This window comes from Alosa pseudoharengus, unplaced genomic scaffold (genome assembly GCF_046254945.1).
Source record: "Alosa pseudoharengus isolate Yale_2024_CS ecotype anadromous, Long Island Sound unplaced genomic scaffold, YU_APseudo_1.1 YU_APseudo_1.1_scf_34, whole genome shotgun sequence".
Lineage (NCBI taxonomy): Eukaryota > Metazoa > Chordata > Actinopteri > Clupeiformes > Clupeidae > Alosa > Alosa pseudoharengus.
Genome location: NW_027468737.1, coordinates 297498 through 320022, shown reverse-complemented (window position 1 = coordinate 320022; position 22525 = coordinate 297498). Strand labels below are relative to the sequence as shown.

Sequence of the window (22525 nt, the reverse complement as noted above, 5' to 3'; positions counted from 1 at the left end):
TCTTTCAGGCGGTTATGTAAATCCCTGGAAATGGCCACATTTCAGATGTGAAAGTCCCTAAAAGGGCCACTGAAACACATCAGAGGCCCACTCCCAGGTGTTGTGAAGATAAATATCTAAGGAAATGTTTGTACAATGAAGTATGACCCCTTTAGAGCCATTTTTGTGTGGAAATGCTCAGCTGGTTCAACCTCCACGTTCTTCTTCTTTGCCTGTCTTTTCGGCATGTTTTCTGCTTTCTTCTTCTTCAAAAGATCCAAATGATCCTTGAATTTACCCTTGGGGATCAATAAAGTATCTATCTATCTATCTAACTGTAAAAATTGCGACTGTATTCCTCTGACGAGCCGGTCGTACTAGTAAGCTATCGTTATGCACAACGAAGGTGGACTCAATTTCCCAGAGTTCCCCTCACCGGAGGTGGTTGTACCATACGTCATTCGAAAGGTCTACTCGTTGGCTACAAGACGATCTTTGAACCATCCTCGTAGCTTGTCATAGGCCAGAGCTATTGTCAATCAAAGCTAACTTATCCATTAGCCAGCTCACATGGCTATCATGCTTCTAACACGTGTTTCTCGACAACGGTACGTCACACAAAGTTGTCACTGGTGTCTACGTACTCAGGAGAGCTTCCTGAACACGCTGAGTGGTGTGAATCCCGGCGATACATAGGATAAGCATACGAACTATGTGGTTTTCTGTCAGAGAAAAGTTATCGTTTGTTTTTTTACAAACTAAACGGTACTGTTTGGGTGGAATTATGCATCTTCTAAACGTAATGTCGACAAAACACGGTGGATATTCGGATTCTCGTGCTTCTTGTGAACAGTATGACACCAAGCATGTTGGGGTAGCCTGAAGCCCGGGATGTACACAAAGGCTGTTATGTGAGGAGACACGGTGGTGGTGGGGGCATTTGGAAACGTGACTAGTGATACAAATTGTAGGTTTTAGCCGTTCGGGATGGGTTTCATTCAGTCGACACGGATCTCAAATGAATCCTGAGGCTCATGGCTTTCCAATGGTGTATGCCATGACTATGTAGCTAGCACAATGACTCGGCTACGATATACTGTACATTGAGATTAGTGATTGAACGAGTGATTTGGGTCGATACCGACCCTGTGCTATGCAGAACAGGTTAGTTGGGTTAACGGTTTGAGATAGACAATGTGAAGAACACACAGATTTCTCACCTTAGCACTAAATGGGTGGGCCTACCCACATGTATTGCTAAATCAACGGCAATGGCGCTGCATGCTAATAATTATGATTTCAGATATAGGTAAAAAAAAATTCAAAATTGCTGGTTTCTGAGGCGCACCAGATAGTTCCAAATGTTTGTGTGGGATTGAATGACCATGACCTTTGTGCGATGTTAAGATACACAAGTCCTCAAGACTGGATTCAGGGGGAACTGTAGAGGCTAATAGGCTAAAACGCTCCAAAACATAAAAAGAGTGGAAGTCAAAAGCTGCCCTGTTCCTGAGCCATGTTGAAAATATCCTCCTCTAATGAATGATTTCACTGGTCAGCCCCAACACAGCTGGTGAACACAGAGTCCAACTCACTTCAGCACTGTTCTAGTCAAGTCAAGTCATTTATTTATAGCACATTTAAAAACAACAGGGGTTGAGCCAAAGTGTGAACAAAGAAAAAGTTAGCTATAGGCTAGTCATAACAATAAGAGCATACATCTACACAAAGGCCATAGATCTACACAAACTAAGTGTGATTATTTGTGGCAAGACAGCATTAGTAGCAGCGACAAGAAAATAGATAAGATAAATAAAAATAAGTAAGAAAAATAAAACAAGACCAAAAAACATCATTCTGTACTAAAAGCAAGTGAGAAAAAATATGTTTTGAGACTGGATTTGAAGGAATGTTCTAGACTCTCTGGAGTCATTATATGTGGTCATGGGTCACACAAGCCCAGAACTGAGCACTTGTTTCCTTCTTACCACTGAAGAAAGGCGTTGCTTTTACTTAGAACATCAGCCTTCTTGCTTTTACTTAGAACATCAGCCTTCTTGCTTTTACTTAGAACATCAGCCTTCTTGCTTTTACTTAGAACATCAGCCTTCTTGCTTTTACTTAGAACATCAGCCTTCTTGCTTTTACTTAGAACATCAGCCTTCTTGCTTTTACTTAGAACATCAGCCTTCTTGCTTTTACTTAGAACATCAGCCTTCTTGCTTTTACTTAGAACATCAGCCTTCTTGCTTTTACTTAGAACATCAGCCTTCTTGCTTCTTATTCCTATAGGACAAGACACCATCACACATTCACACACTTTACTCCAGACAGGCTATTTTTCTGTGGTAGTACCGTCATCCCCCTACTTGAAATCATGTGCTTCTGAGACAGCACCCAAAGGCCCACAAGCCTGACAGACAGTGTAGCAATACTAAACTTCTCTCTGCTGGGACTATGGGAGTTTCATCACTAAACCCTTTTCAAACTGTCTGACATTCAGCTGTTCTCTTCTGCTTGCCACATTTCCTTCCTTCCCCACATTTCTGGCCAAGTCACTCTTACTCTGTTCATCACAAGTCTCACTCTGATAAACAACTTCTGACTTTAGACTGACTAGAGTAGTCAATATGCACAGGAGTGTTCAATGCAGAATACACTATCATCACGTTTTCATGCAGCCAATAAACGGTTTCAAATCAGTTTATTGGGAATAAACCGAATATGCATGTGTCTTGTACACGCCTTATTTTGATTAAAATATACTGAAAAAGGCCATATTCGGTTTACTAATAAAGGAAGAGTGTGCACATCAATTTGCACATAATTAGGATAAAATGAACCAATTGTCTCTCACACACTTTCCTTATCATGGCGAAACAACCAAAGAGGAAACAACGCGCACACTTTTGTAATAATTTTGGAATAACCAGAATATGCGCAAAACGTGATATCTACTTGCTTGTAAACAGGTTAAACAAAATATTGACATAAACGTAATTTGGCCAATAAACTGATTCAAAACCGTAGTGATTATTATATCCATAGCCATCACACAAGTTGTTTATGTACAATAGGATCCCGTCACAAATTTCTGTCACTTACACTAGATTTATCTGTGTGGTGTCATCTCCTGGTGAAATGAAAACATGTTGCTATCCCTTTTCCTTTAGGATTAAACAGCAGTACTGAGTGTTGTTGTCTTATCCACACCCAGAGTAGGGAATGTCCTGCAGCCTTTTGTTCGAGTGTACTGAGCTGGGCGTGTTTCCTGACCTCTAAATACAAAGCACTCTCTGATTCTTAACAGTGCTTGCCTCATGTGACCAGTAAGACAACCCTGAAGAACTCTTCAACACTTGTCTGCACTTGTGCACTTTCAACATTCTCTCAATCCCTGCAGGTTGTCTTGACAAAAACTCTGATCTGAAATCTGATTCAGGCCAATGAAAGGAAGAAAAAAGGGACAAAACACACAGTAGATAGATTAGACCTTAACCCTGCTAAAGTGTTGTGAAAGCAACATGTAGGACATAGTTCAGGGAGGAGTTGACATTTCTACAGTTTACAAAATGTGGCTACAGTTGGCTAATCTCTCTGTCCATATGGATGTGGTGTATTAGCACCATCCGATGGTGAAATAGTTACAGTATTTACAACACCAGTGCTGCCCTCCCTTGTAATTATAGAAGTGGTCATATAGCCTGCTGGTCAGTTGCAGCAGGGAGCATACTGTAGTTAGCAATTGCTCACAATGCTGAAGTATGTGCTGAGACAAATATATTTGTCCAGTGTTGAAAAAAATAGAGGGACCATTGGTCATCACTACAGATACCATAAGAGGTGTATTTAATCAATAAATCAAGAATGTGTGTGTGTGCCCTCGGATGCATGAACCAGTGCTTGTGGTGTTTGATTGGCTGCCACCAGACTGTAGGTACAGGGGGAAGGAGAGCAGTGTGGGTTGCAGCCCTCAGACTGCTGCCGCTATTTTGGTCTGTCTGAATGATTCACACCTTTGAATCAGCGTCATGTTTTCCACCTGCATACCAAAACAGCTCTTGCACCGTTATGGGAGGCCAAAGGATATAGATCTCATACATACAGTAGGAAGAACACAGCAGAAACAAGCCTATAAATGGATGGAAACAGGAAGTAGATTTATATCTCACTCGTGGGCTGATGAAACATGTTTTTCGAAAAAAGGTAGCCTAGGTAGGAGTAGACTTGCTAAAAGTAGGACGTCAAGTAAAAGACACACTTCTAACCTCTCTGACATACTGTGCCAAACAAAACTTTTGTGTCTGTGTTGCTTGGCAGAAGAATGATGCTTATATGCCTAACAGCCCTTATCTGTTCTATAATCACTGTACACCATGGGCTCCTGATACTTTACCTAACCTTTACAAATGTATGATAAACAACATCAGCAGTCAGAAAACAGTGTACGTATATGGGGTAGAATTGTATCTGAAAGATTTGTACATACTCAAAAAGATGCACAAATAGACATGTATTTGTAAATACAAATACAAATATCCAAATACATATTTGGAAATGTGCATACCATGATTTACGAATATTCATTGATTCACAAGGGCATTTTGCTATCCACAAATATATGTGACTATTTGTAAATACATTGTTTTGTAATTTTAAAAAATATATTATACTTTTGGATGTGTTTGCATAGAATGCCATTTGTAAATCTGCATTTCTGTGTGTGAAGTGTTGATTCTGCATTTGCGGATCACCCGGTATCTAGCATTATGCATGTGGATCAAGTGCTATTTGATTGTGGATTGAATCTGTGTGGAAAGATGTGTATGACTGAGGAGGTGTGTATGTAAATGTATGAGTATGAGCATGCGTGTGGTTTAAGATCCTATGGAGTAGAGGAGTGTTAGTAGGATTTGTATTCTGATTGTGGTATGAAATTACACAGCACAGTCTGTTTATCACAATAGACAATACAAGTCTCACTCTGATAAACAACTTCTGACTTTACAGAGTCAAAATGCACAGGAGTGTTCAATGCAGAATACACTATATTTCATCCATCTCTGAATACAAGGCACTCTCTGGTTCTCTGAACAGTGTGTTTGCCTCTTGTCCTTCATGTGGCCAGCAAGACCACCCACAAGACAACAGAACTACAAACTATTCTGCACTTGCACACTATTCACAGTCTCTCCCAATTCGGGTGAGCCGGTTGTCTTGACTGCAACAAAAGGTATTATCTGTAGCTGGCCAATGAAAGGAAGATTTTTAAAGGGTCAAAAACATGCAAACACTGGAGTGGATTGGCCAGAGAAGTCACATGACCTCAACCCTGGTGAAGTGTTGTGTTGTGAAAGCACCACAAGTGCTGCACCATGCAACATGTGGGAGATGCTTCAGGGAGGGGTGACGGTTCTACACATTACCACCAAATTGACACAATATGAAATGTCAGCAAGGCTGCAAAGGCCCAGTCACCGTGCCAACAATAACTGTAATGCTAACTGTTGCTGTGGCGATAAGAGCATCTGTCCACTCTGCCAACCACATAGTAACTGTTACCGGTCACTGATAAGGCCATTAAGAACACTGAGCACAAGCACAGTAGTTCTGCTGATGGTTTCATGGGTTCTGATTGGCTGTCGCTGTTTCTATTATTCATGCAATTGCTTTTTAAAGGGGCCAATTATGATGTTTGTGTTTTAATCATTATATTGTGTGATGTGGACGTTGCTGTTTTTTGCAGCTATTTCAAACTGAAGTACAAGTAGTTTGAAGGTGTGTTTTCTGGTGATGCTCTTGATCTATGAGCTGTGCTGCTGTAGTCAAATGAGATGACCCAAGTATGGTGCAGTGTGGAACTTCAACCACCTCAGGGTTTTTTGGAATTGACCTCCCTGCTGTGTCCTTGTGTGACTGGCACAGTCATGCGTGCGATGGTGGTCACTGACTGGTTCGACTACCCTTCACCATGCCTTAATTATGCTGCTATAGCATAGTGCTGTCATGGACTTTTTCATGTGTCACCCCGTACAACCGTGGCCCACTGGTTAGCACTTTGGACTTGTAACCGGAGGGTTGCTGGTTCGAGCCCCGACCAGTGGGCCGTGGCTGAAGTGCCCTTGAGCAAGGCACCTAACCCCTCACTGCTCCCCGAGCACCGCCGTTGTAGCAGGCAGCTCACTGCGCCGGGATTAGTGTGTGCTTCACCTCACTGTGTGTTCACTGTGTGCTGTTTGTGTTTCACTAATTCACCGATTGGGTTAAATGCAGAGACCAAATTTCCCTCACGGGATCAAAAAAGTATATACTTGTATACTTCACTCTCTCTCTCAACTCTCCCTTTCTTGCCTATTCTCACTATGGTAGGCCTATAACATAGTACCATTGATATACTTATTGATATGAACCATTTTGGTTTATAGTAACTCACTCTACATCCTGATCCGAGGTGCTGCTGTTTTGCGGGTTTGAGTCCAGGTGTGTGCAGGTCAACACAACGCAGGTGTCCTGTCCCCAACGCTCTTCTCACTGTACACCCACAACTACACGTCTAGAAACGGTTATCAGCCTTATCTGAGAAAGTCGCCAGGCTTCATATCGCTAGGGTGTAGAATGGCTGATCCTCTACTCTGATGTATACAAAACAACATGAAGCTGAGAACACTAAACATTGACAGCTAAGGCTTTTAGAGCCTCCGGGCACTGCACCTTCATTATGTTTAACAGTCAACTATCATACTCAACTACGCTCAACAGTCAACTATTATAGGCCTACTCAACTATATTCATCTTAGCTATACTCAACATGGAGATCTTTAGTTTTCTGGGATCTAATCTCCCAAAACCTGAACCAGAGGACTTCAAGCCATGGCCTTTGTGGGGGCAGCCATGGCCTACTGGTAACCGGAGGGCACCTAACCCCTCACTGCTCCATCATGTACATCTCACTAGAAAACATACCGGGATTATCGATCATCACAAACTACACAGCAGCTGACAGCAAATCTCGGTTATTTGAACTTGTATAAATATTTATCTTTATATTATGTCTATTCAAATTAGAGGGTGACAATTTTTCGGGACTCCCGGACCCGCGGGTCACGGTATTCCCGCGGGTTTCCCGCAGCACGGGAGTAAATTTCACTGTTGGTAACGTGATTGGGACGGGACAGGAAATAATAAACGGGAGCTGGCGGGAAGCCAGAGATTATTAACTTAAAAAAATGACGATGCAATGCAGTGAGTGCGCCCAAAGAAGTGAGGCATTTCGTTTTAGAAAAGAGAACCCACAAAACGTTTGTTGTTGATTGGTAGCCTATCAGAGCAAGACAAGCAGCTGCCCTGTTCACAATCAATCAGCTTCAGCGATAGGCCCTAAGGCAAAATGAATGCAAAGAAACAGTTACAGGCGAAAGTGTCAGCAAAGGACAGCTCTATTCAATTGCACGAGCTGTCCGGGAAAGCGATTCGCGTTGAGTTTAATGTGTCATGCAATGTTGGGGCATGGCACCTCGACGATCGCATTCCTCAATATATTTATCGCATAACCCTGGCGAAACACAAAAAATAGTTTTGTTTAGGCCTACTCATAGCAACAACGTTGCTATGCTTCGCTGGTTTAACGTGATGAGAACGGTGCAAACTTAAAGGCACACTATGCAGGTTTTTTAGCTTAATGTGCAAGTTTTTTCGCTTAATTTACCTTCATTTAACAGCTTCAGAGTCATTGGAATGATTATATGACTTTTTTCGGGTTGAATGGTGGCCGTCTCGCTTCCCCATAGCGCCTGTGAGCGGAAAAACCACCCTTGCAACTGTGGGCTGGGGGGCCGACGGCCTCAGTGTCTGAAAGTATAACGAGTGTAACAAATTGCTTTACTGTATTCAAATACACATACACGCCAGGCACCGGCTAGAAAAAGGTAGCGATGGAGTTTCTCAGACATTCGTCATGACAAAGCCAGCGAAAAAGAAGCAAAAACCGAGAAAACAGTAAGGAAATTGCCAATACTGCATAGTTTACCTTTAACTGATGGGATGAGATCTAACTATGAAATGATTTAAGCATAGCCTACAGCAAAGTCCTGTAAAATATGTAATTTTAATGTAGCCCAAAATGATCGGCTATTAAAGGGACACCAGGCAAGCCTGATGCTTTTTCTCTACAAAACTCCCCCTCGCTCGGTCTGAAGCTCTTTTCCTTTTCTTTGCATCTTCCGTCAAGGGTTTTCGCTGCTTCTTCGCCGGCTCTGCCATTATACACACGTTTGCAACAATCGCTAGCGTTTCATTAGCCTGCCTCTGTGCTGTGGATGCAGGATGTAAACTGAAACTGCTTCGGTCGGCGGGTACGATACACTGAACTTGCAAGCGGGATATTCTTCCTACAGGCAGTAGGGGCGGGCGAGAGAGTCTTCATTCGCCCTGTAATGAGTAATTTAACCATATACCGACTTACGAAGATGAGTAATTAACACGAAAACGTTGCCTGGTGTCCCTTTAAAGAAAAGTTAGACAAGGCTTTCTGCCCTACCAAAATGTATGGTCACCGCACGCTACTGTAGCCTAACAGTAGGCTATAACTTTAGACATCAACTAGGGGGTCGACGGGATTCGGGAGTCTTTCTCTCGGGATTTTGCGGGACAGAATTTTTTTGGGGGGGCTGGGATATGACGGGAGTATTTGTGCGGGCTCGGGATGGGATGGGAGTGAAAATTGCTTCCCGTGTCACACTCTAATTCAAATAAAGGCTTTATCCGAAGCTTCCCTAACCAGAAGCCATGGGTGGATAGAGAAGTGAGAACGGCATTAAAGACACGCACCATGACTTATAATGCTGGGCTTATTTCAGGGGATATGACGGATTACAAAGCAGCATCTTATAGTTTACGTAGAGCTATTAAAGATGCTAAGCGGCGCTATAGAGACAAAGTTGAAGCTGATTTCTTGGAGGGTGATCCAGCACGAGTGTGGAAAGGACTCCGAACCATCACTGGATTTGAAAGAAAGTCCCCTCCTATGATGAATGTGAGTAAAGACCTCCCTGATGAACTTAATGCTTTTTATGCTCGCTTTGACATGAAAAACACAGACTATCTTGCACTAGCTGCAGCATGTGAAGCAAATGAGGATGTACCTTTCTGTGTCTCTGAGGTCGATGTGAGCAATGCCTTTAGGAGGGTTAATTGTAGAAAAGCTGCTGGACCGGATGGAATTTCTAACAGGATTTTGAAATCCTGCGCTGCTCAGTTAGCTCCTGTGTTCACTTACATCTTTAACACATCATTGACTCAAGAGACAGTTCCTCAAGCAGTCTGTTATTGTTCCAGTACCGAAAAACAAAAGTCCATCATGTCTGAATGACTACCGCCCAGTAGCCCTGACGTCTACAGTGATGAAGTGTTTTGAGAAGCTTGTGAAAAACATTATCTGCTCATCCCTCCCTGCCTCCTTCGACCCCCTCCAATTTGCTTACAGAGCCAACAGGTCTACAGAGGATGCCATCTCAAACCTCATGCACACCACCTTAACTCACCTGGAGGAGGGGAATGGGAATTATGTGAGGATGCTGTTCATTGACTTTAGTTCAGCATTCAACACGATAGTACCTCTCACCTTGGTCACAAAGATGAAGGCCTTAGGACTGAACACCACCCTGTGTCACTGGATATTTGACTTCCTCACCAACCGTTCACAAGTGGTTAGAGTGGGGGGTCTGACATCTGACTCATTAACCATCAGCACTGGTGCTCCCCAAGGCTGTGTTTTGAGTCCACTGCTGTACAACATCTACACACATGACTGCAAAGCCAACAGTAGTCATACCTCCATCATCAAGTTTGCAGATGACACAGTGATCTTGGGCCTGATTAGTAACAACAATGAACAGCTCTACTTGGATCAGGTTGATGAGGTGGCACAGTGGTGTCAATCTAACAGCTTGACACTGAATATCAATAAAACCAAGGAAATGGTAGTGGATTACAGAAGGAAGCAGCAGAACTACAGTTACACCCCACTAATGATCAGCGGGCAACCTGTAGAGAGAGTCACAAGTTTTAAATATCTTGGTGTCCACATTACTGAAGACTTAACATGGACTGTTAACACTCAGCATGTTCTGAAGAAGTCCAGACAACGACTCTACTTCCTTCGTCAGCTAAGGAAATTCAAAGTTTCTACATCCATCATGAAGGCCTTCTACACTTCAGCGGTTGAGAGTGTTCTAACTGGTAGCATCATCACCTGGTATGGGAACTCCACAGTTAGAGATTGTAGTACTCTGCAGAGAGTAGTGCGCTCAGCTGAACGTACTATAAGAACTCAACTCCCTGCTCTACAAGAAATCTATTCCAGAAGAGTACTCCTAAGAGCCCAAAAGATTCTGAAGGACTCTTCTCATCCTAACAATGGATTATTCCTACCACTGAAATCAAGAAGACGCCTATGTAGTCACAAAGCCAGAACTGAGAGACTCAGGAGAAGTTTTTATCCCCAGGCCATCCGAACTCTGAACTCACACTATACTGACTTTGCACACATTCACTCCTCAGCACTCTCAAACATTTCCCAACTCTGAACTCACACTATACTGACTTTGCACTCATCCACTCCTCAGCACTCATGACCCCCCCCCCCCACACACACACCTACATGACTTTTAGCACTTTTACATCCCTCTCCCTATGCTGCAGACCTTTTATTTATTTTCTTATTCATCACACGTCAAAACACACACACACACACACACACACACACACACACACATATCTGACTTTCTCCAACTTTTGCACATCTCTATAGAACTTTTTATTTATTATTTTTGATTTCTCCTCCATCTATCTACCCATGTCCTTGATTGCCTAGCCTTTCTGTCCCCCCCCCCACCCCCATCCCCAACACACACACAAAAAAAAAAAACACACACTCTTACATCATCACTGTCATCACCTCACATACATACAGCACACTGCTTGCTACAGTAAGCCTCCTCTACATACTTGCTGCACACTGTCCCCCCCCTCCCTACATACACAGCACATTGTCTTCAGGATCTTCTCCAACACACATCCTCTACTTACTTACAGCATACTGCCCCCACCTACCCACACACACACTATACACACACACACACACAGTCACTGCTTCACTCCCCTCCTGCCCACACACACATCTTCACTGTCATCACTCACATACATCATACTTGCAGTACACTGCCCCCCCCTCTCCCCTTCATACACAGCACATTATTTCATCAGAAAGCTTCTCCAACACACATCCCCAACATACTTACAGCACACTGCCCCCCCCCCTACATACACAGCACATTGTCTTCAGGATCTTCTCCAACACACATCCTCTACATACTTACAGCATACTGCCCCCACCTACCCACACACACACTACACACACACACACACACACAGTCACTGCTCCACTCCCCTCCCGCCCACACACACATCTTCACTGTCATCACTCATACATCATACTTGCAGTACACTGCCCCCCCCCCCTCTCCCCTACATACACAGCACATTATTTCATCAGGAAGCTTCTCCAACACACATCCCCAACATACTTACAGCACACTGCCCCCGCCCCCCAATACACAGCACATTGTCTCATGAGGAAGCTTCTCCAACACACATATTGCACACTGCCCTCTCCCCACATACACAGCACACTATCCCATCTCCCTTGTCATCCCCCCAACACACACACCAAGACCCTTGGCAGTTGGGTTAGCCCCTTGAGCCGTGGATATGCCCAAGGTTTCTTCCTTGGTAAGGGAGTTTTTCCTTGCCCCTGTTGCTCTTGGGTGCTCCTTGTTGGTGCCCCCCCGCCCCAATCGCAATCCTCCCCCACCTTTCTTATGCAGCCCTTGCCACTTAATCTACTAAACCCCTCTTCTACTGCACTTTTTACCCCCCCCCCCCCCCATAAATGCACAAATAGGCTGACACCAGACATAATTTCACTGCATTTCTTACTTCCAGTAACTATATGCATGTGACAATAAACTTCCTTGTATTCCTTGTATCTGATTTTGTTTTTTCAAAAGTAAAAGCAATCAGCAGACCAGGCACATACTGACATGTTCATTTACTGCATTTATAGTGGCTTTAAATAAGGACACAAATAACGTAGCCTAACTCATTTTATTCTGACATCAAACACATTCCACTTGGTCAGCTTCAATTTCAATTTCATTTCACTATAGAGTGAAACATTAAACTGTTTATTATCCATGCTGATAAATGCTTTAGAACTATAGCCTAACCATAGCTTTTGTGCAATCGCCTTTGTGATCTTGTGTGTTTTCTTTCGTTTCTAAAGTCTTTAGGCAAATTGTTTCCTATGTGTGGATCAGACACATGGACTTGGGACATCACAGTCTGTGCCGTGGCCTCCATCCTCTTGCAGGGCCCAGGGCAGTTGCCTCAGTTCACCATTAGATATGCAGGTTCCAGGGCAGTTGCCTCAGTTCACCATTAGATATGCAGGTTCCAGGGCAGTTGCCTCAGTTCACCATCAGATATGCAGGTTCCAGGGCAGTTGCCTCAGTTCACCATCAAATATGCAGGTTCCAGGGCAGTTGCCTCAGTTCACCATCAAATATGCAGGTTCCAGGGCAGTTGCCTCAGTTCACCATCAGATATGCAGGTCCACAGCGGTCCTCACAGTAGACAACAGTCCTTTCTTCATGAGGTAGGTCAGGTGTTTTGCTTAAAGTGTCACAAACAACGTGATTTGAAAACACTAGAGTTATTGAGAGTAATAACATCTGCCTCCACCAAATAGTGATGCAGTCCTCATCTCTTGCAGCGAAGATGTCGGTGTACGCTGCTAGAAGTCTCTGCACCTGGCTACCCTGTGCTTCACTCAGCCCCTCACAGCTACGAGTGCAGAGTTCATTTACGGCTTTCCTTGTCTCTAAAGAGGGCCGCGCTCTCTGAGCGGAGAGTGGTGTTTGCTCAACCTGTTCTCTTGGCTCCTCCCTGGGGGGCGTGAGCTGAGCAGTGGCGGCCTCAGCGAGCGGACCTGGATGAGACCTGTTGTTTTCGCGGGCTTGAGTTTCGCGGGCTTGTGTGAGGATGGGCGGAGTCTGGGATGACGAGTACTCTTTGCGAGTTCGCTTCCTGCAGACTTGTGTGGAGCGAGTTGGAGAGTTCTTCGTCGCGCCAGCTCTCCGCACTTCATGCTCTGTTTTCCCCGCCGTGTGCAACACTACGCTGCTCGTCCCCAAGTGTAGTGTGAACCGGGAAATGTCCACCACAGCCCCCCATTTCTCTAGCACGTCCAGGCCGAGAATGCAATCATCCTGAATGCTAGCCAACCAAAGCCGGCGGCTTGCCGTCTCACCGTTGATGCACACGCACACCACTTTTTGTCCATACAGTTCCGCTCGCTCTCCGGTAACTGTTGTGATGCGCGTTTTTGTCTTTTCCCAGCCTCTGGGTCTGGCTACCAGCGTGCCGGGTAAGAGACCGGGGCGCACAAGCGAGATGGTGGAGCCAGTATCGATCAAGGCGCGACACCGAGTCCCATCTAGCGTGCAGTCCACATACAGTCCTCTGGTTTGGCCGAGCCGGCCCAGCCGTATGCAATCCATAGCCCCTCCCGCCGTGCCACCTTCTTCTAGTAACTGGGGCGCGAGCGTGAGGGGTGCCGGGGCTGGGCAGTACCACGCGATGTGTCCCGGCTCGCCACACCGGTGGCATCCGTCTCCGCTGGCCGGCCTCTTCCACTCGCGTGGGCGCCGTTGTGGTGGCTGTGCCGTGGTCTGCCGCGTCACCTCCAGTTCCTACCTGTCTTCCTCCATCGATGTCTGTCGTACGCAATGCCGCGACTCTGATGTTTTCCACCCGTTCGGCTTCCGCGAGCGCCACGGACAGCGAGCTGGGGGCGCTCAGGCGAAGGTGTTCTTTTAACCGCTCTGGGTGGATGCCTCGCACGAACGCTTCCAGTGCCATCTCTTCATGTAGACCCTGGCTGTACGTTGGGTAGCCCCGCAGGGCATACAGCTGCAGGTCAGCCGCGAACTTGCCCAGTCTCTCGTCCTTGTGTCGCCGTCTGGAAGCGAGTTGTTCTCATCATCGCCAGGTAATCAGTTGCAGCTTTCTCCTCCCGTCCAGTAGGGGTCGTCATCCCACTTCTGACACCAATGTAACAATCTTGCAAAGTTGTCTCAAAATGGTCTTTATTGGTTACGCACCAAAACACACAAACGTCATTAAACAGGCAACACAAGGGAGGTCAATTAAACAAGCACGATACACAAACAGGGTAGTCACATACAATACACGGGGTAAACACATGAGGTACAACATAAAGAAAGACTATACCAGCTAACACATACATGACAAGGTAAACGCCATTACTCATACTAAAACCAACATCAACATTACACACACATACACACGCACAGCATTATGGGAGTACAGTCATAACAGCTAGGCTCAGATCATTACAGTATCATATACTACTTATATAGTAACATATACTATATGTTTTATATAGTTACCACAGTGCCACCTGTGGTTGTATAGAGTAACCTGTGGTAACTCTCTACAAACCATATTGATCTCAATGGTACATTTTGCCCTATCAAAACATTCTTGCCAATTAGGCACACATGTACAACATTGCTAGACATGTATTTCAATACATGGAGCACACTGAACATATTTTCTCTGTTTAGGATTTCTGCACAGTGAGTTACAACAGTGCCTCAGTTGGACTCTATGGGGTAGATCTGATTGTGTTAGATTTCCTCCAACAACCTGTCAATGTCACCCGCACAAATGGCTCCGTCTCTTCCACCTTTCCATATCCTCAAGGTTCAATACTTGGCGCACATTCTCTGCAGTTTGCTGTCAAGGGTGAGATTTTCTGATGCCTCATATGCTCCATTTATTTACATCTAATACGTCTAATACATCTAATCTCTACCATTAACGGTGTATAATCATATCATGATACATTCTGGTTAGGGAATCAATATGTAGCCACAGACCAGTGACCCTGACTGGTAGGGAATCAATATGTAGCCACAGACCAGTGACCCTGACTGGTAGGGAATCAATATGTAGCCACAGACCAGTGACCCTGACTGGTAGGGAAAATGTGGGTGGGGCCGTGGGGACTGAACAGTGCTCTCCCCCAGCTACATCCACACCTCATATGTTCCATTTATTACATCCTACACCTCTACCACTGCTACATCCACACCTCATATGTTCCATTTATTACATACTACACCTCATATGTTCCATTTATTACATCCTACACCTCTACCACTGAATACAGAAATTGCTGTACATACACTGAAATTCCACTTGAATTTCCCCTGGGGATCAATAAAGTATCTATCTATCTATCTATCTATCTACAGTAATGTGTAATTAAAGAATATGACATGTTGCATTACTATCCTCAGCCCTTCTGGCGTGATTTGTAATAACAAATCCAGTTATGTTGTTGTACAGTTGACCCTGCTGTTGCCTCGTGTGATGAGGGAGTGTACTTGCCAACGTTCCTTCACCCGACGCCTGAGAATGGAGAGCAAATTCAAGCTGTGACCAACCAGGAGCTTGAGATCGTAGTCAAGGCAACAGCCTCTGCAGTGGGGTAAGACCTACAGTGTTGCAGTGCTTATACACTACAGTGAAAACAACACCTCTGGGTTTCTGAGTTGCAGTGCTTATACACTACAGTGAAAACAACACCTCTAGGTTTCTGTGTTTTCTATCTGACTGTAGCATAATGTCCTCCATGTTGAAGGGTTCGTGGTATCATCATAAGTGGACCCCTGAACATCACAGTTGACAAGTACACAGACGGCTCTGAAGAGTTTGTTTTGAGGTGGACTCCAAGGAGTGATGATCTTGGGGAATATTTCCCAATCTGTTTCATTGCTGAAAGTAACCAAGTGAAGTATGGAAATTAAGGAGGTCTTTGTTTGTTTTACTTCATATTTGATCCAATTTTAAAGTTTAAGACTAAGGAAACTCATAAATGAAACATTTATTTATACAAGAGTTTAAGAAACATTCATACAAGAATTTATTTTAAAGACAATAACTGAACAAAATCATGGTTGTAATATTGATCTACATAGACACAGATTAAGCAGGGCTTTACAAAACGAGACAAGGCTTTACAAAACTAACACTGAATACAGATTCAGTAGAGGACAGTAATGCTGTGAAAACTTCTTCTGACCTTCCTCTGGACAAATAAAAAGTTTTAATAATGTGGTGTACATGTTTTCAGCAACACCTACTATCAATCTGACATGAGATGCATCATTGTTGAAGTGGGACAATCTGGTTTGTACCCTTCTTTGTTCATATTGTTATAAAATTGACAATGAATTTTGGGTAACACTTTCTATGAAGGTTGTATTTATAACGCCCTATGAATGCATTCATAATGTTTTATAAGGTGTCTATAAAGCATTGTAATGTTCATTATTACCATCTATATGTATTCACAAGTCGTCATAACCAACTTCATGATGCATTATGACAGCTAATTATGAATGATTATAATTTTAATCTGAATAATGAAATGAAATCATAAATATGTCAAGATCTGCCTACTACTTGTCAGTTTTATAATGCATCATAACTACTTTGCTTTGCTAAATGTGTATAGTGATGCATAAAGAGTTTTGACTTCTACTGTAGTCCTATATATCTATAGCTATAAGTATATGTAATAAAGTTATAATAATTTATACATCTCCCTATAGCAGACAATTATAAACAGCTATGCAATATCATAAGTGTTATTTGTCAGCTCTAAGTAAAGTGACAAGAATATGACCCTATTATTAACATATATAAGTTCACTGAGTAATTAAAGGGTGCAATGAACTAAGTTCCGAGTAGCATCTTCACCCCATATGCACAATATTATAAATTACTATGTTAATGTCATAGGTGTTATTTGTCAGCTTTAGGTAAGTAGAGCAAATAAGGTGTTGTTATAAATAGATGTAAGGTTATTATAAACAAATATGAGGCACAATGAAATGAGAGCCTGGACAGTAAAGACAAAAGGAATGCATTTAGTTCACTTTATTTTCATTCAAACCAACACACATAATCAGACTGATTATCAATGCTCTGAGCACATTACACAAACACAAGGAGACAGGCCAAAAACGTGGCATGGCATGGTCCTATTATTTTGTGGTGGTGGTTATTATTGGAATAAAATTCACAATGCCACTGAAGTCTATCTTGGGTCATTATGAAAGATCGTTCGAATCAAAATTTGGTTTAAATGAAAACTAGATGTACCGCAGAGCGGTACAAAATATGACCGCCGCCCAGTCCAGCACATTTTTTCCACAAAAATAAGTCACGCTGAAAGGCCTATATGATTCTAACTGTCTCACTAAATTGCATTATCCACACTCAATTCTCACTGGTATCTGCTAGACAAGAAGTACCAAAACATGATTAGTTCATAGATTTCACATGTAAAATTAATTTTATACAACCCCACCCCCATCTTGCCTGTTCATAATTCTGAGAAATTCTTGAATTGTGTGCATGTGTGCGTGTACATGTTTATGTTTATGTGTGTGTGTGTGTGTGTGTGTGTGTGTGTGTGCGTGCTTGTGTGTTTGCCTGCGTATGTGTGTTTGTGCATGTGCATGCATGCGTACATATGTCTACTGTGTGAGTATGTGTCATACGTATGATTACTGTGAATGTATGTGTGTGCGTGTGTATCTGTTTATGCACATGTGTGCACATGGAATGGGTTAACATGACCCCTGGAGGCAAATATACGGACAAAATTGGTCATCCTAGGCCCTACGGTTCTCAAGATATTCACAGAAAACTGTGTCTGCCCTACCCTCCTTTCGGGGGGTCTAGTACAGCGGGGGGGCTACAGATCAAAATAAAAAACGATGGTTCCATGCTATCCATGTGGGGTTACATGCCCACCAAGTTTCGTGTACCCCGGTCTTTCAGTGTCCCGGAAATCCTTGTTGGTGTACGGTCACTAAATGTACACATAAATTATTTTATTGTAAGGCCCTCCATAAACGAAAGTTCACAAAACTTGGCATGCATTCGGAGGGTGTCATAATGATCCTACACTTTCAATTTTGTGCAGTTTTGACCATGTCAGCCAGAGATATTGTGATGAAAACACCTAATTTTTTGCTTTTTAATTTTTAACTAGGTGGTGCTATACATGAAATAAGTGGTAATGGGATGGGTTGACATGCCCCCTTAAGACCAACATACAAAAAAAAGGTGGACCTCCTAGGCCCTACGGTTCTCGAGATATTCACAGAAAACTGTCTCCGGCCACCTACAGGCCAGTTGGTGTATAGTAACATAAATTAATTTATTGTGTGGCCCCCCATGAACGGAATTCCACGAAACTTGGCGTGCATTCAGAGGGTGTCATAATGATCCTACACTTCCAATTTCGTGCAGTTTTGGCTATGTTAGGTCACAGATACCTGCGATTACAACACCTCATTTTTACTTTTTTGTGTTTAACTAGGTGGCGCTATACATGAAATGAGTGGTTATGGAATGGGTTGACATGGCCCCTTGAGATCAACATACAAAAAAAATGGTCCTCCTAAACCTTACGGTTCTCGAGATATTCACAGAAAACTGTGTCTGCCCTACCCTCCTTTCGGGGGGGGGGCAGTCCAGCGGGGGGGCTACAGATCAAAACGAAAAACAATGGTTCCATGCTATCCATATGGGGTTACATGCCCACCAATTTTCGTCTACCCCGGTCTTTCAGTGTCCCGGGAATCCTTGACGGAAATTTGGACATGCGAAAAAGAAAAAAAAAAAAAAATCTGACTAAACCTATATGACCGCCGCTTCGCTGCGCGGCGGTCATAATAAAGTGAACTAAATGTATTCCTTTTGTCTTTACTGTCCTGACTCTCATTTCATTGTAGGATAATAGGGTCACATTCTTGTCACTTTACTTTACAAATAACACTTATGATATTGCATAGCTGTTTATAATTGTGTGCTATAGGGAGATGTATAAATTATTATAACTTTATTACATATACTTATAGCTATAGATATATAGGACTACAGTAGAAGTCAAAACTTTATGCATCGCTATACGCATTTAGGAAAGCAAAGTAGTTATGATGCATCATCTCATAGCAACACTTACAACAAGTCTTGCTGATCCTAGCACTCACCAGCCGTCTTAAACTGACACGTAACTGTTAAAAACAGCACTCACTGATGCACTTATTCTTACTGTACTCTAATGTTTTTTAAATTGTCCTAATATTGTTGAGAATTGCTCTAAACTTAAACTGTTTACCATGTTGTTAGTCGCTTTGGCTAAAAATGCGTCAGCCAAATGTAATGTAATGTAATGTAATGTAATGTAATGTAATGCATCATAAAACTGACAAGTGAGTAGGCAAATCTTGACAAATTTATGATGTATTATTCATATTAAAATTATAATCATTCATAATTAGCTGTCATAATGCATCATGAAGTTGGTTATGACGACTTGTGAATACATATAGATAGTAATAATGAGCATTACAATGCTTTATAGACACCTTTTAAAACATTATGAATGCATTCATAGGGCGTTATAAATACAACCTTCATAGAAAGTGTTACCGAATTTTGTTTTTATTAAAGCACTGATTTGGGAACTATACTATAACTATACTGTAAAACATCAATGTGATACTTGCTGATACTTGATGATTCAGCGTTATATTCTTTCCATTCATGTTACGATAAGTGTGTTTTGCTGTTGACAGAGGTTGTGGTTGGCCTGAGGATGAGGGTTCGGTCTAAAACTCCACTGACTGAGAGGGAGATTGAAGAAACTGTCCTAAAGCAGGTGAGCTCCTCTACACGCTCGAACACGAGGTAGACGTAATCAGATCTTTCACAAGACATAACGATACATGGGGCAGCTTTCTGAGCAATGTTGCTGGGCAACCACATAAGCAGTTGCATGTGTTGTGATCGGTGACTGTGTTCTATCTCAGTACTGATCATGGACATCTGCCTACTGATGATCATAGTTCTCCAGTTTAAATTGTTCTCTGATATCGATGGGAACGCTCCAGAACAACACCTCTCAGGAACGCTGAGCGGCACCTTATTACAGAAGCATTATTGTGACGCGCCTCATTACTACTATTTTAAAGGCATTTTTGTAGATTACTAGATTTTAATAGCATTCCCACTGTGAGAATGAAAGATGAAGCCCTAGCTATTCACTATAGTTTTGTGCACCATGTCAGTAATGCTGAAAAAGCAAACATTTACAGTGTGATTTGTCGCCAATTATAACAAAAATTAATTACTTTTAGACAAACTCCGTACTGTCATTTCTAACTGCTGTCTTTCTTTATTGTCAGTTTCGAGAGGTCTAACCGTAAAGGTCTAACCAACAGCACCACTATCAGTCTGAGGCGAGTTCATCAGATCAACCCTTGAGGAATCCATACGGGCTGCTATGCATTTGCCAGACACTAGGGGGCAATAGAGGATTCTTAATATTCTCCTCTTAAATCCTATAAGCATCCTTTCACAGACCCTGCATACATTTGGACACATGTCATGTGACTGAACCCAATCTCTACAACCAATGTTGCTCAAATCTGATGCATACATGTGGTTCTTGCCCTTCACATGTTCCTCCAGGTCTACACTATCTCTTCCTCCCCCTACTCCTCTTTCTCTACAGTGTGCTCATAGTTGTGAAATCTGGGCTGATGTTTTGCTCCTTTAGTGTAAGTTGTCGCTAACTGTGGAATACTTGATTTTAGTGTTTAAGCAATCAAAAAGAAACTTTAATGTAGGCTGTTTCAATGAAAAAAAAAACACTATTAGTTTTTACTAATGTAATGTTTATATCCTGCAAAATGCATAACCATATATTGACATCATTCAGTTATACCATTTACAAGCTGACTCCTGATGCCATGTTTCATGCATCAGGTGATTTTTCTTTTTTTTTTTCAACTTATCATGATTTATCATATGCATATTGAATATCTGTTCAACTTCACAGTGATGATTCTAAATGTAAAGCTAATGCAGTGTTTTTCAACCACTGTGCCGGGGCACACTAGTGTGCCGTGAGAGATCATCAGGTGTCCCGCAGAAAATTACCCAAATGTCACTCACTGGTCCAGAAAAGCAACTGTTGCATCAAAGAATGTATAACCACATGCCCTCATTGATTGTATGGTTGCACTATTTGTGGTATGCAGGCATTGTACAACGGGGGCCCCATGTCCAGTATTCACAGAATCATCACATATCCAGTTCATAACAACAATTAAATTAGATATAGTCACCTACAAATGAAACAGAGGGCACTTGTTTTATTGAGCAGGTCTTGCATAGAAGCCATAATAAGGCCATATCTGTGTATTATTTGAAATTTTAGGCTATGGTATGTTTATTTTTTCTTCACAGTTAGTGTTAGTGTGCCGTAGGACATTTTAAGTGTCAAACGTGTGCCGTGGCACAAAAAAGGTTGAAAAACACTGAGCTAATGTATTCTACAAGTATCCATGTGCAAAACACATGCCAATGTAGTGTGCAGAACAAACAAGACAGATGAGGTTTGCAGCATGGGTCTGAATGCAGAACAAACAAGACAGATGAGGTTTGCTGCAAACCTTATGGGTCTGAATGCACAACTTCATTTGTAAATACTCTCATTCTGCCCTTGGCCCTTGACTTGCACTTGATGTTCCTGGTAATGACTGTTGCAGTTAATGAGTGACTGTCATTGTACCACAGAGCAATAACTTGGCACATCTCCCATATAGTGAAGATTGACAGGAAGTGTGTGGGAGAGAAAGAGATGGGGTGGGATCGGGACATGACCGCAGGTCGGATTCGAACCTGGGTCCCCGTGGGCACTTGGACCCGTACATGGTACGGGCGCTGTAGCCTGTTGGGCCACAGCACCCCCACATCTCCCATACTTTAAGGAAAGAGACATCTTAACCTTTTAGAGCACTAGAAAACATTTGCATAATGTTGTCACACAGGTAATGACTGTTGCAGGTAATGTGTGACTGTTGCAGGCATTCTTCTCATTGTAATATGGAGCAATAACTTGGCACATCTCAAGGAAAGAGACATCTCAACCTTTTAGAGAGCCAGACACAACACATTTTTATTATGTCGTCACTTATTAACATTTTTATAACCGCTGCTGCTGTAGCGCAGCTGACAGCATGGTGATTTAACCAGTTTTGCGCCTTTTTTTTCTTAAGAGATTTTCTGTCAGAGACACCTGGAACACCGGTGCACCTGTACACATGAAACCTGACACCCCACTATGCTGCCTTTGTCAGTGTTTATTTGACTATTGCACTCCTGTTTATGGCTGCAATCAAAAATAAACTGTCTGTGACTTCACTAGCACTGTTGTCTGGCCCTCATAATCCATGACTGCTTTCATCCACCAAAGACCTGTTTCACCACAACTAGCTCAACAGGTTCATGATGGTTCATCCATAAACAAACTCAT

At 42.8% G+C, this 22525-nt stretch overlaps 1 protein-coding gene and 1 long non-coding RNA gene across 2 annotated transcripts; one reads left to right on the top strand and one right to left on the bottom strand.

Moving 5' to 3' along the window:
* Nucleotides 1–1590: 1590 nt before the first annotated feature.
* On the bottom strand, nt 1591–3482 carry LOC143101387 (uncharacterized). Its single transcript, XR_012982293.1, has 2 exons — nt 3085–3482; nt 1591–2265 (listed from the first exon to the last, which is right to left on the bottom strand). It is a non-coding gene; the product is annotated as an uncharacterized LOC143101387 (long non-coding RNA).
* Nucleotides 3483–4033: 551 nt separating this feature from the next.
* On the top strand, nt 4034–21452 carry LOC143101386 (uncharacterized). Its single transcript, XM_076264698.1, has 7 exons — nt 4034–4185; nt 14685–14865; nt 15472–15613; nt 15767–15919; nt 16259–16314; nt 19782–19864; nt 20391–21452. Exons 1-7 carry the CDS (start codon nt 4162–4164, stop codon nt 20403–20405), a joined length of 654 nt encoding a protein of 217 aa, XP_076120813.1. The 5' UTR covers nt 4034–4161; the 3' UTR covers nt 20406–21452.
* Nucleotides 21453–22525: the final 1073 nt, after the last annotated feature.